At 54.6% G+C, this 14,206-nt stretch overlaps 1 protein-coding gene across 8 annotated transcripts in view; it reads right to left on the bottom strand.

The window, feature by feature from the left end:
• Positions 1–11,541, bottom strand: part of LOC123612446 (uncharacterized) — a 41,901-nt gene extending 30,360 nt beyond the window's left edge. For 7 of the 8 annotated variants that reach the window (XR_012507394.1, XR_012507395.1, XR_006719701.2 and 4 more), the window contains exon 1: positions 10,482–11,541. Coding sequence is in view for 2 of the 8 variants with exons in the window: in XM_045505783.2 (XP_045361739.1) it covers positions 10,482–10,551 (70 nt within the window). In the remaining 6 variants the exon portion in view is untranslated. The remainder of the gene's footprint in view (positions 1–10,481) is intronic. The other variant, XM_074365058.1, reaches the window with a different exon arrangement.
• Positions 11,542–14,206: the final 2,665 nt, after the last annotated feature.

Genomic DNA, 14,206 nt, shown 5'->3' with positions numbered 1-14,206 from the left:
CACGCTACCTGGTGAACGTCATTAGTACTCATCATAATCCTCGCGACAGGCCTTTGAGATGTGCCTTCCACCTGGGGCCCAAGAGAATGTGCCGCACAGGACTCCAGTCTCAGGAGGCTCCTTGACCCCCACCCCCCACCCCCGCAGCGCTCTGGAATCCATCATCGCCGCATCTGCTATAAGGCCAAGGCTGGGCTCCCTGCAGGCTGTTCTCAACATGGCAAGGTCCTCACACCCACCTCAGAGGCTGGCGGGCACAGCAGTCTCAGACCCTCTCTCTCTAGGGTCTTTCTGAAATACTGGAAATGCCACGGAGATGGAATGGGGCTTGTCCTGGTGTCCTGGCACTGGCAGCCACGCCCAGAGCCACCAGAGGTCAGGAAACTGACTCTGCTGACACCCTCCAGAGGCCACCACCCACTCATCCTGCAATCCATTCTCTGCCCTCTTCTGTCCTATCCTGTGCCCTGTGCCCTGACACCCTGTTGGGTCCAGCCAATAGGAAGCCCTGACTTGGGGTGGGAAGGTGGGCCAAGAGAGAAGCCGGGCTATTTTGCGCCTTTCTTAGCCTTGTCCCCGCATGACAGCTGCTCTTGTCAGGTGCCCCCACCTCCAGCTGGGCTCCCAGCTTCCCCCACCGCTGGCCCCATGTGCAGCAACATCCTGCGGGTTCCACTAACCCAGCTCCCCTGGATTAAACCTCTATAAAACGTCCCGGAGTTACTTTCCCTTCCTGCATGGGATTCTGCTGCCCACAGGACCTTGCTGGATGAGGACCCTCAGGGGCCGGGAGGCTGGCAGCAGTCAGGTGGCCTCTGACCATCACCCCAGGCAACAACAGGAGATGACTCCTGCCTCCGCCACCTGCCCACCAGAGCGTCCTTCTCCTGCTTGGTCACCTTTGGGGACAGTAGATTGGATGCCCTGCCCCAGCTGGGCCTCTGTGGGCCCAAAGAGAATGAAAACTGATCACCAGGGGCAGAGAGAGGAAGCAGAGGAGTACTGTTTGGCGGGGAGTGTGCAAGTCTCCCAAAGGCCAGGTGAACGCAGCAAGGTGATGGTCTGAGCTCTGCTGCCTCCTCACCGAAGACAGCCACCGGGCAGAGATGGGGCGCTGGCCGGCAGCACAGGCTGCGGGGTAACCTGCCGCCTGGGGCCAGGCTGCAGGCTGGACAAGGTGAACAGAGCCCTGTCAGGCATGCCAGCCAGCAACTGGACGGGGCTGGCCACCCAGGGGACATCAAGTGTCCCATCAAGTGCGAGGGGAACCAGCACTGGGAATGAGACCGGAGTTCTCAGCTGCCTTGGATTTGCCCAAGGGACCAAGGGGTTAAAAGAGGGCAGGGGCGATGGGACATGGTCCAGACGGGGCCAGAGAGTGGGGAAAGCCAAGCCCAGCAGGAACTAGTCAGTAAACCTGTTACAGCCACATAAGGCCAGGTCCCCAGGTTTATAGAGCAGGGTTTGAAAAACCTAAGCGGAAGTTATCCCGACTAGTAAAGCTGGAAATAACACGGTGATGGGGCCCCTCCGCCTGCCCCCCACCCTGCGCTGACTCCTTCCTCTCTGCGTTCCATCCCCTCCTTCAGACGCGTCATCGCGTCCCCCGTCCTGCCTTGATGCTGCGGCACCAGAGTAACAGGCTTTATTCCAGGGCTGCCAGCGCACAAGCACAACAGACTGACCTACGCGACACACTGTCTTGTGACCAGGGTACAGTGCATAGCCGGAGAGTGCCCCGCAGGGGCAAGAAGCGTTCAAGCTAGAAAGTGCTAAGACTTGGGGAATGGAGAAGCTCTGCCCTTGTCTCCAACTTTTAAACATCGAACGCACACCAACTGTATGCCAGATACCGCGAAGTCCTGCTCTACACGGTATCTCATTATAGTCTCATGACAGCCGCGGGGCCTCTCCTCACTTTGGGACCCTGAACCTCAGTCACCTCACTTATAAACCGGGGCTCGTAACACCTCTATGATTGCCTTTGGCTGAGGATTAAGGGATCAGTGTCTAGAAGGCTTTGGAAATGGGGTGTCTGTGAATGTCTGTGTCCCTGATGGGCCACACGCCCTCTGAGGGCGCAGACCTGCTCTGTTTATTTCGATACCCCAGTTCTGTGAATAAAGCCTGACACGGGGTGAGAGGACCTCCTTGGAAGTTATCCTAGTTTTTTAAGTATAGATAATTTGGGGGGGCTGTGATTTTTTAAAACAAAAGATCAAAACAACATACATGGGAGTTGCACTTTGCAGAAGCTCAGTTTCTAGGGATGTGCTGCAGCGTGAGGTGACTAATGACGTGAACGACATCTCAGTGAGGGAACAAAACTGGAATTAGGGTGAAACCCCGCCCACATACCCATTAAAGCTCATCAGGAGTCATATAAGCACAGCTCAGGGAACCACATTCAGTTTCTTGTAGTAACATCTAATGGAAGAGAATCTGAAAAGGAAATCTACATAGGTATGTAGATGAGTAACTGAGTTGCTTTGCTGTACACCTGAAAACGAACTTTATAAATCAACTACACTTCAATGAAATAAAGAAAGAAGGAATTTGTTTGTGAAAGTAAAGAAAAAAAGAGAAAAGAAAAGAAACCCTATAATGTCCACGGTGGGCAGAGGGGTGGGCAGAGGGCACTGTCGACTGTGTTAGTCCTCTTGCCACAAGGGGGCGCCACTTTAGCTGGTAAACCCTCATCCTGGTACCCTGGTGGCCCTGGTTAGAGGGAGGTAGGCAGGCCTGGAGATCCAGTGGACCATGCACCCTGTGCAGAGAGCAGGTGGGTGGTGCCAGGGCATGGAGGTGGGTAGAAGTCTCAAGGAAGGGCTCAAAAGGGACTCACCCCATCAGCTGGGAGGGATGGACTGGGGACAGATGGACCACAAATGGTCAGTCCCAGAGAGGTCTGGCTTCTCAGTGGCCCAGAACCACCCCCTCCACCAGGCAGCTTCAGGGTGTGGCCTGTGAAGGTGTCACTTGAGCCCTGGCAGGGGAGAACCCCCTCTCCCAGTGCTAGGGGCCAGGGGCCGCAGAGGGTGACCTTCCGGAGTCAAAGCCTGGGCCCGCTGCGGCCCACGCAGGCTGGCGGCCAGGCAGGGCCTTTGCGGAGCAGGTGAGAAGACGCCCTGGGCCAAGCCTGGGCTGGGCTCTCACCTCCGCCCACCCATGTGACCCCGGCTTCCCTTTCTTCTACGGACTGTCCCCAGCCGGCGGGGCCCTGACCAGTCACCAGTGCCCCTGGGAGTGCGTCCAAGAGGGAGGACAACTTGCCCTGGCCAGACACGCCAGATGGCACCCCACCCCAGGGAGCGTCCCGCTTCACCTATCAGGGCTCAACAAGAGGTCATCACCCTGGTCACGTCCCAAGTACACCCCCACCCTTGCCCCACACCCCCCAGCCCAGAGCCGGGAGGCCTCCTGCTTCCCAGGCCCCTCCCACGGTGATCCTGAGACCCCTGCCTCCTCAGGTGTTCCCGTCCTGCTCCTGCCCCTGCTGCTCGGCAGACAGGCCAGAGGACCCGAGGTCAGACAGCCGAGGGCGCCTGCTCAGCCCTTGTGGATGCTGCAGCCACGTGGCACCGCCACCAAACCACAGGCGTCGGCCGCCCTCTCACGCATGATCCGTGGGTTGCGGAGCACAAAACGGCCACCAGGAGCCGGCACACAGCTGGCTGCCCAGGGAGCATCTACACCCTCAGACACACCCTGGGCGCCATGAAAGCTGGTCTGCTGGACCTCGGCCTTTCATGCATCCGCTCACTCCCCACCGGGTTACTGAGCGCGCCGGCATGCACATGCGCACACACGCTCACACACGCCCCATTCCCCAGGCACACTGAGAGCCTCGGGGAAGAAGGGTCCGACGGCTTCACAGGCCCGCTGAGTGTAGCGTCTGGAACCCCAGTTCTCTCCCTCCCTCCTCCCATCCCCCTCCTCCCCTCTCCCCCAGCCCAGCCCCTGAGAACAGAGGTGTCTCCTTCCTCAGTCAGTCCCAGGACCCCTTCTCAGTTCACGTCCCAGTGTGAGCAAACCACACTTCTCTGCCAGCAGCCTCCCCATCACCCTATCCTAGTTACTGGGGAAGCCATTTCAGGTACCAAGTTAACTCCATGTGCCTGGACAGAGCCCTTGGATTCTGGTTGGTTGTCTAGGTTCAAATCTTGGCCTCACCCACTTATGGCCTCCTTGGTGATCTTTGGCAAAACTCCTCTAAAACCTCTGAACCTCCATTTCTTTGTGTTTCAACATCTCAAATACTTACTTAGGTGGAAACACTCTTCCATCACCCCTCCTACTCTGGCCTAATTCCAGCTTACTTCCACTGCCACTTCCTCCTGGAAGCCCTCCTTGATCTCTCCAGGCAGAGTTAGTGCCTTTCCCCTGTGCCTCCATTGTCCTCTATCACCTGTCATCTCTGTGTCTCTCGCCACATGCTGTGACTCCCTGAGGGCAGGGGCCGATGTGACGTGGGTGCCCACTACTGTAGGCCACACAGAGCCAGGTGATAGGGACCCCAGTCACTGTCCCTGGAAGGCACTGGAGGAAACAGAAAGGAAATGGGAAAAGCAGGCTGTGGAGGGGCGGCTGCCTCTCCCGGCAACGTGGAAGATGCTGGGTTTTCCATATGTCGCGCTCTCCTCCCCTCCTGCGACATTCGCCTGGGGAGCGAACTTTGGGTTTGGCAGCGACCCCAGGACTCCGTGTTTCTCTGTTCCTTCCAAGACTCCAGGAAGCATCCTCCTGCCCAACTGCGTTTGGATCCTGGGGACTCTGTGAAGGGGGCTCCCCTTCCCCAGGTGGCCCTCCCTCCCAGGCAACCCCCGCTTCCTTCCTCTGATCTCAGGGGGAGAGGAAAGCATTGGCTAAAGGTCTGGGAAGGGTCCAGCTGGCCGGAGCCAAGAGCCCCTGACCTGGCCTTGCCCTGGGAGGCCAGCCCCCTCTGAGGGGACTGCCAGCCCTGGCTTTGCTGGCTGGTGTCCCAGCCCCTCTGCTCCCCAGGGACTAGCCCCTGACTCTTGGCTCCCAACCTCATCCTGAGGGTCATGCTGTGTCTGTACCCCCATGAGTCTCCCACCTGCTGCAGCTCTGATCCTGGCCCCTGAGCCAAAAAACTACCCTGTTGGAGGGAAGAGAGCAGGGCACAAATGAGAGGATGAGATTTGAGGGTGGCCTGTCAGGTTGGGCCTCAGTGTTCTCATCTGCAGAGTGGGGGCAGCAGTCCCGATCCAGCTGGGGCCACAGAAGCTCAAATGAGCCCATGTGCCCGTCCCCATCCCTTCCACGTGCTGCTTCTGTCCCCCTGCGCACACCTGCCATTCACCCATTCCTGTGCCCCAACTCTAACCAGCCTGCCTGGACCGCCCTTTCCCCTCCTTCCCTACTCTGGTGTCTCCTCCTCCAAGAAGCTCTCCTGTTGCCCAGCCTCAGGGATGGCTCTCCCCTCTGGCCTCTCAACCTAGCATCAAGCCCAAGTGTAACAAAGAACAAATCGGACTCCATGCTGGATCTGCTTCTTTTACTTTAATCTTTGCATTCTATTGCTTTTACTACAAGTTCATCACTAGCGGGATGCTGCCTATAAGCTTAAATTACACATAATGGCCCATCTCTGGGAACTCTGCCTCCCAGGTAATGAGCATTTAGTTAAAATACCTTTGTTTAGCTCACAGGAAACACCCTGACCAGGCCCACCTGTGAATGACTGCAGGAAGAAATTAACACATCCCCTCCGGAAGGTGACCAGAACCAGGAAGTGTTTGACTTGACTCCCTTTCCTTCTAGTATAAAAGAAGCCTGAATTCTAACTCAGGCAAGGTGGTTCTTTGCGACCTTAGTCCCCCATCTTCTTGGTCTGCTGGCTTTCCTCGTCTGTGCAATGGGGATGAAATGGGCAGAGGGCAGTGAGGACTCGAGGAGGAACACCCGGGACTGCTTGCCGGGTACCTGGCCCACGGTATGTATTTCATAAAGGACAGCTTAGAAAGCAAGGCCTCTTCCTCCTCCACCCGTCCTCTTTGAAGGCAGTCCCATTTGGTCATGAGCTCCTTAAATCCCTGTCCCAGGCCATCTGTAGGGACTTCAGCAAGTCTAGCTGCTCACAGGCCTGTCCCCACTCTGGGCCTCTTCCTGTGAATTTGGGCACTGCTCCTGGAGCGGTGTGGGCCACGGCCAGCAGACACAGCCGCAAGTCAGGCTCCATGTTTGGTTCAGGCATGTGGAAGCCCGGACGGCCCGCCCCAGGGCAGCAGGCAGGCTCAGCCAGCCCAGGCCCAGCCCTGGGTGAGGGAGACTCCAGAGCACATGTGCCCAGTCTGTCTTGGCCTCTGGCTGATATCAAAGGGCTGGAGGCAACCAGGGAGGCCGGCATGTGGGGAAGGAGGCTGGGGCCAGGCCCTCAGCGTTAGCGAGCGGGGGCCACAGCTTCTGGTTGACGCAAACCCCTGGAAAGAATGCATCTCCGAGATAGTAAACCACGAGAAAACACACACTAGCACTGAGGAGAAGCTGTCCTGGCCTCTCAGTCTGCTCAGGCTGCCACAGTCTGACTCCCACCACCAGGGGCTTAAACAAAGAACCTTTCATCTCACAGTTCTGGAGGCTGTGAGTCCGAGATCATGGTGTGGGCAGGGCCGCTTTCATTCTGAGGCCTCTTCTCTTGGCTTGTAGGCTGCCATCTTGCTCCCTGCTCCCGTGGCCTTTCTTCGGGGCACATGGGAGATCTCTGGTATCTCTTCTTATAAGGATGCTAATCCTGTCGGATAAGGGCCCCACCCTTCCAACCTCATTTAACCTTAATTACTTCCTTAGAGGCCCCATCTCCAAAGATAGGCACAAATGGGGGTTAGACCTTCAACCTGAATCTGGGTCGGGGGTGGGGGCACAAACATTCTGACCGTAGTACCTGGTAACAGTGGCAGAGTCTGAATTCAGAACCCAGGCAATCTGACTCCAAAACCCATGCTCAGTCCAGAAACTACGATGCTTGCACCATCCTCAGAAGAGTCAGAAGGGAAAGCAAGAGAGAACTGCCCCTCAAAGGGTCCTTAGTCAGCATCTCATTTACCCACTGGGTTTTCAGCCTAGGGAGGGGGAGGGCTGACGACCTGTGTGTCCCAGGACACACACAGGAACCTTCCTATTCACAAATATGCACATCTGCATGGCCGCATGTGCAAGTGGCTATCCAGGCATGTTCTCGAGGACACACGTGGTGTTCTGTGGTCACATGTACACAAGAGATCCTGTGTGAACACACACACCATCTTTCCCCACACCCTCCCCTGCATTTTGCCGTCATGCTCTTTTAAGACAATGTTTCTACCAAGTTCCAATTCCTGTCCTTTTCCTGCAGTTCCAAGATTCATGGGTAGCTGGCTTTTAAGATCCCACACTTACAGAAGCAAACAGGAACATGAAAAGGAACATGTACAGATTGGGTTTAGACAATGGGAACTTCGAAATCAGAGTGTTTGCCTGGCAGGTTCACGGGCCTAGTGCCTCATTATCAGAGTTGCCCACTCTGGTTCCTCAGATGTCGTGACTGGGCACTGGGGACAAGGCAGGTTTTATGGTGACCCAGAAATACAGTGGCCCTGCCGGGGAGATACTGGCTACGAATGGGGGCCCCAATTTGTCCAGCTCAGCTGTGTGCCATCCCCGCTCCAAGACTGACACAACACAGGCTTGGCCAGACCGTAATTTGAGTCCAAGCTCCTCATGTATTAGCTGTGTGACCCTAACATCTCTGAGCTCCAGGGTCATCATCTGTAAAATGGGAATAATAGGAGGAAATGAAGTAATGCACATAACGTGCTTCATACAGAGACTAAATGCTAGATATTATTATTACTGCTGTTGTTGTTATCAGTCTGGAGGATTTGGGGACTGGCTGCCAGGGCTCCATTTGCCTGAAGGACAGAGAAGCCCCCTGGGAAGGAACTTACCCTGAGGAAAGGTGACCTCGGGTCCCAGGGAAGTTAGCCTGAGCACAGGACAGTGGGTACCTCTCACTCTCACCCTGGGAACCTACAGCTGCACCCAGGAGGTGCAGACCCTTGGCCACACCTGTGGGATGTTGGAGGGACAGTCAGCCTCCGGGGTCCAGCAACATAGGTGGCCCAGGCTCTGGCAGCCACAGGAGGCAGTGGGGGAGCGGGGCAGAGTCAGAGAGAAGGAGAGTGGCAGGCATTCAGGGGGACTCCTGGAAACTTGCAGGAACCTTCTTGGGGCTTCACTTCCTGCCACAGCAGGTAGAACAGAACCATGGAAACACTGCCTGACTCCTAAGCTCTATTCTGTGCCCCTGATTTCATGGAATGGGAAACACTTGTTCTCCTTTACTAGGGGAAAAAAGATAAACTGGGAAAATCAACATGAGCTCCTGTGAGCACAATGCAACCACCTCCCATCCTCTGTGTTCCTAAGGATGTCACCACGATGCCCTTTCTCCGGACAGACCTTCAGAGAAGGGTGTCGTTTGTTTTCTCAACAAGTATTTCCTAATAGCCCTGCACACACCAGGGCTGTGTTGAACCTGGCAAGTCTGTGTTGAACAAGGCAGACCCCAGCCCTGCCCGCGGGAGCTGACTCTCCCTCAGGGAACCAGCTACCCAGAACTGAAGGAACACGGCCTTGGACCCAACCACAAAGGCTCGGGTTCAGATCCCAGCTCCCCCGCTCTCTGTTCCGTGACTCTGCATGACCATCTGGGACACGGGCATGCAAGCCTGACTCCGTGCGGTCCCTAAGACGCTCATTAAAAGGGGTGCTCTTTTATGAAGTTAAAAAAAAGTAAAACTAAATAGCATACCGTTTCTAATACTTATATGTGAAAAATTGTATCATTTTCTCTTTTAATTTTCAACACAAGATTCAAGACTGTGATCACTTGTGTAGGGGAGATCAGAGGCCCTGGGTAGAAGAAAGCCATTGACAATGTTCTGATTCTTGGGTGGTGGGTCCACAGGGTTTATTACTTACATACTTAAAATAGAAATACACTGGCATAAATTAAGGACCATAATGATCAGGTCCTGCATTCCTGAGATCTTCACAAGAGTTAAAACGGCGTGACATGGTGCCTGGAGGAGGCCTGCCTCACAGGAGGCACTTAATAAATGCCTCCTCCCTGTCTTCCTTCCTGGAGTATGACATTTCCCTTGCTTTTAAGAAGCAGATTTATGCCATTCCAACAGAACTTAAAAGAAACAAAGAGCATGTCTCCCTCATGAAAAAAGTCAGCCTGTCTCCTCCTTGAAGCAGCTCCAAGAGCCCCTCCGACATCACACAGGCAGGTGACAAATGTCTACTGTGGCAGCCTGTGCCAGGTCCACCCAGTGCCTCAGCTGTCCGCAGGGAGGCCACCTGTGCTGGCGAGGACGCCGACACACGGAGGCACGTGGTAATGTCCACAGGGGTCCAGGGGTGATGGGGACAGGAGCTTCGAGCTCACTGTCCCCTTTAGCTGCTGTGCCAGGTGGGTTCTCCAGACCGACACAGCCAATAGGATGTATGCATTTTATACATATAAAATGTGTGTGTGTGTGTGTATATATATATATGATGTAGATATATATACATACAGGTTTATTATAAGGAACTGTTTTACATGATTATGGAGGTGGGCAAGTCAGCAGTCAGCAAGCTGAGACCCAAGAAGAGCCAACGTTTCAGTTGGAATTCAAGTCAAGAAAAAGCTAATGTCCCAGTGCTAAGGCAGTCAGGCAGGAGGACTCGAGGGAGGATCAGCCTTTAGGTCTATTCAGGCCTTCAACTGATCAGGTGAGACCCACCCACTTGGGGGAGGACAGCCTGCTTGACTCGGTCTAGTGATTTAAATGTTCACCTCACCCCCAAGCAACCTCACAGGAACACTCGGAATCATGTTCAACCAAATGTCAGGGCACCCCATGGCCCAATCAAGCTGACACATGAAATTAACCATCCCTGTTGCCAAGAGCCCACATGGGGGCTCAGCACCAGAGCACCTGCTAACTTGGTCCTTAGACCAGGCTTTGCTGAACCTCATTTTGGCACTTCCCCGATACAAGACAATATAAGAAGATGCTGGGAAGGCCCCTGGTGAGTTGGCACCTTGAGGATGCTGACAGCCCCAACACCCCATCTCCTCCAGGTGTAGTTTGCCAGACTTAGCAAATAAAAATGCAGCATGCCCAGTTAAATGCGAATTTCAGAGAAATGATCAGCAATTGTTTTAGTATAAGCATGTCCCGTGCACTATTTACGTAACTTCATCTTACCTTCCTAACACTGTTTTTCCTTTACTCTGATTCCCTCGCTTCCTTAAGGTTTAGGAGATGAACAGAGAGCCTAGGCATGGGGCCGGGCTCCCCGCCCTGCTCTATGCTCTGCTTAAGTCACCTCAGAGGGACCCACTTTGCTCGCAGGGCACCTGTGTGGCTTCCCACCTCGGCCTCCCCCCTCCCCCCATAGAACTCTCTTGCACTCTCTCCCCTCACCTTGGACCGAAGTGTGTCGTTCCCGTGGTGCTGGCTCTTGGATCAGAACCCGTTTACTGAGCAATATCATCTATGTCCATAGCACTGGATCCTGCTTCCTGGAGACCTGAGCTCCCCGGGCACCCCTCCCAGGATGTCTGTGCAGCCCCAGGGTCACCTGGAGAGAGAGGTAGTCTCGCGAGAGAAAAGGGTTCGATCTCGTGAGAGATGAGGACTCCCCCCCGCCCCCCACCTTGGTGAGAGAGTTAAGGGGATATTCTCGCGAGAGGGAAGGGGTTCCCGCTTGGAAGAGGAGGGCTTCCGTGTTGGGAAATGGGAGTTAGTCTCGGCAGTGAGCAAGGGGATACTCTGGCGAGGGATGGGGTTCTTCACGCGAGTAAAGAAAAGATGAGGCTCAGATGCTTAAGCCCAGGGCGTGAAGAGCCTGGGACGGAAATGTTAGTGCCACGGCCACCTCGCCGGCAAGATGCTTCCGCTTACGAGACAAACCTACAAACGCGCTTGCGGGCCTGTGTCTCGTCACCCGTGAGAGTGTCGTGCCCCGAGGGTCGGGGGACTGGGCTGCCCCCGTCTTCCGCGCGAGGTGACTATAAAGTCTTCAACCGTCTGCTTCACCTTCCAGGCTTGTTTCCTCACCGCCAGGGTCCTGCTTGTCAATCTCAAGTTTGTCCCTCTGCCCCAAATCCCGTGACTCTGTTTACGGATATAGCAGGTAAGCTGGTTAGTGTCAAGGTTAGCAGGCTAGAGAGAGACTTACCCAGTCTTCAGTCGGCCCCAGAATAAACACGCATTCATGTGTGCAACAAACAGCGAAGGTTTGCTCATGCGCTTGGAACGCATCCCCCCCACACACTTGAAATGTTCACAAATGCTGACTTCCTGTGATGACAACTTAGCGGAAATACTAGAAAGAGTGGCTTGGGCTTCCAAGATCAGACCCTGGCCAAGCCTGTCTGGCTAACTCAAAAAGGAACTAGTTGATCTTGACATTGGCTGGAGTCCACATTGTGCCATTTTATATGTGTTGGGCTTAGAAGGAAAGATAGAAGAATGAAGGATGGAGATGCAGAGATGCAGAGGATTGAAGGCAAAGAGGTAGACGGTGATGGAGAATCTTCTAGTCCTCTTCTGTCTCTGCCTGTACCATATGGAACACAAAGTGAATCCTCACTGGACAGGCAGCAAGTAGGTGGATGATCAAATCCTCCTACCTGCTGTCAAGTTCAACATTGTCTTGCTGATGCTGAGTCTCCTCCCCAAATGACAGATTAGTAACAAGTTCCCCATAAGAAAGCTTGTAAGTTCTTCAGACCCTCCCCAATAGTAATAAAAGTCATTCAAGCCCTAAAGAACCATCAAACTTCAAACTGGAATAATTCTAATAAATCACCTATGCCCATTATCTTAGTCTGTATTGTACATATTGGGGAACTGAGGCTAAGAGAGGGAAAGTGACTTGCCAGGATTGTACAGGTTGGAGGGATGGCTGACAGAGGACCTCCTTTTCTGGTCACTGAACCAACTGAAAAGATCTTTAAAAGCACCCTATGGTCCCATCACTGGACCCCTGCCCAAACTGCCAAGACAGCAGATTTCACAGTGCAGAAAGCAATGCCACATCCCTCTGCCCTGCTTTGGGCCACACGGGGGCTTTTACTTTTGCCGGTTGGTGGGAGTCCCCACAACAGTAATTATCAATCCTCTGGCTCTGGAAAACCACATCAATTTCAAAGGGACTCTCCCTCCAGTTTTCAGACAGGGACAATTGGATGATGGAGAGATTCTGTGCTGAGACCACACATACATCAAGCTGGCTTAGGGGCGTCTGGAATCCAGGCTTCATGCGGAGCCCAGCTAACCCTCTCCTTCAAGCCCTAACACGCTGCCAGCATCTCCCCGGCTCTCTGTGCTTGATAAAGGGATGGCCCAAAAGACAGAGGAGATGAATTCCAGGAATTTGATCTTTCAACACCCAAGGAGCTAGAGCCTGGGGCGAGAAATTCCTTCCTGCTTCTTCAGGTGGCTTTGGGGCTTCTCGTGCCCTCTCGTAATCTGTTCTCATTCACTTATCCATCCACAAAGAGGCAGTGAGCACCTACTGTGTGCCAGGCAGGCGGCCACAGGGGCCCCAGAACTGGATAGCCGTGCTTCCCTGCCCCACCCCGTGCTCAAAACCCCATGCCCCCCCTTAGTTCATGCATCACCCCATCTTGCACCTGCCTTTGACCTGTCTGAACCCCCCCACCAGACCGTGATGCTCACCGGCAGAGACTAACACAGAATAAGGTCTTTGCGGGCCGAGTTAAGATGAGGTCACGAGGGTGGACCCTAATCCAATATAACTGTCCTTATAAAAGGGGAAATGTGGACATAGACACAGGGACGATGCCGTGTGAAGATGAAGGCAAAAGTTAGAGGGATGGGCCTATAAGCCAAGGAACACAAAAGATGGCCAGCGACTACCAGAAGCGTGGGGAGAACAGCTCAGAACAGAGCCTCCATCCCAGCTTCGGAAGGAACCAGCCAGCCAACACTTTGATCTTGGACCTCTGGCCTCAGGCACTGGGGGATGGTACATTTCTGTTGTTTAAGGCATCCAGGGTGTAGTTCTTTGTCGCGGCAGCCTTGGCAAAGGAATATGGATTTTGGTAGGAATTTGGTGGGAATCAGTGTGTGTGCAGTGAGGTGCTGGCATCTTGCTTCCGAGGAAGAAGGGTGAGCCGTCTATGCAGCTGACATCCTATAACACTGGCCATGTTTACTCGGCCACCCCTGCCAGGTGTGCACTGGAACCACTGCCTACTTTGAAATAAGGAAACAGGTCAGCAGTTGGCTTGCTGGGGGAGGTGGGATGTGAACCCAGGCTGTCTGGCTCCAGAGCCCCAGCTCCTAAACAGCCCACCCCCTGTCTTATCACGCAGGTGTGTGTCAGTCACTGCTCTGCCTCTTATCAGCTATGCTATTTAAGCAAGTGTCTCACCTCTCTGGGCCTCAGTCTTCCCATCTGCAAAATGGAGCCACTAATGCCTTCCTCAAGAGGTGGTGAGGGAAGGGGCCCGGGAGGGATGTGCCTAGGACTGAGCCTGCAGAGGTGACCTCCCGGTGGGGTCAATAGGACCAAGAGTTCTCAGACAAGGCCAAGCGTGCTCAAGGCCCTCTGAGAGGGACAGAGCAGGGGGAGGGAAGGCAGCAGACAGGAGTTGGGTAGGATCTAAACAGCCACCTTTCACAGACTCCGCCACTCACACCCTGAGTCTCATTTCCAGGGGCCCTTTTTGCAAGCTCCTAGGAAAGGGCCTTTCACCCCATTGCCACATGCTTGCGTCTGTGCCCTCTGACCTCAGCATGTGGGGTGTTCCTTGTCCCTGGACCCTTTTGGAGGACTGAAGTGCCCATTGTCCTGCCCCCGTTTTACCCCTGGACTTCGCAGGGAGGGATTAAGTCCTCTCCCGATGGCCATCTCTCCGGCCCCCTGATGTGTACAAAGACAGCTTGGGAGGGTGGGGATGCGGGGGAAGTAGGAAGCAGTGGGGGAGAAGCGTAGAGGCCCACCTTGGACCTCCCCACCCCACTGCGTCCCACATTGGAGTCTCACCTGCCTTCTCTAGCACCTTGCTGTCCTAGCCTTAAGCCCCACTGGAAAGGAGCCCATCCCCCACTGCTTTGAGGGTGTTTTTGTGAAATATGGGTCTGGCAGCCACACACCCAAGCCTCCAGTGACTCCT

The sequence above is a fragment of the Camelus bactrianus genome, chromosome 6 (assembly GCF_048773025.1).
Source record: "Camelus bactrianus isolate YW-2024 breed Bactrian camel chromosome 6, ASM4877302v1, whole genome shotgun sequence".
NCBI lineage: Eukaryota > Metazoa > Chordata > Mammalia > Artiodactyla > Camelidae > Camelus > Camelus bactrianus.
The sequence above is the reverse complement of the archived record's forward strand: the minus strand, read 5'-3'. Positions and strand labels throughout refer to the sequence as shown.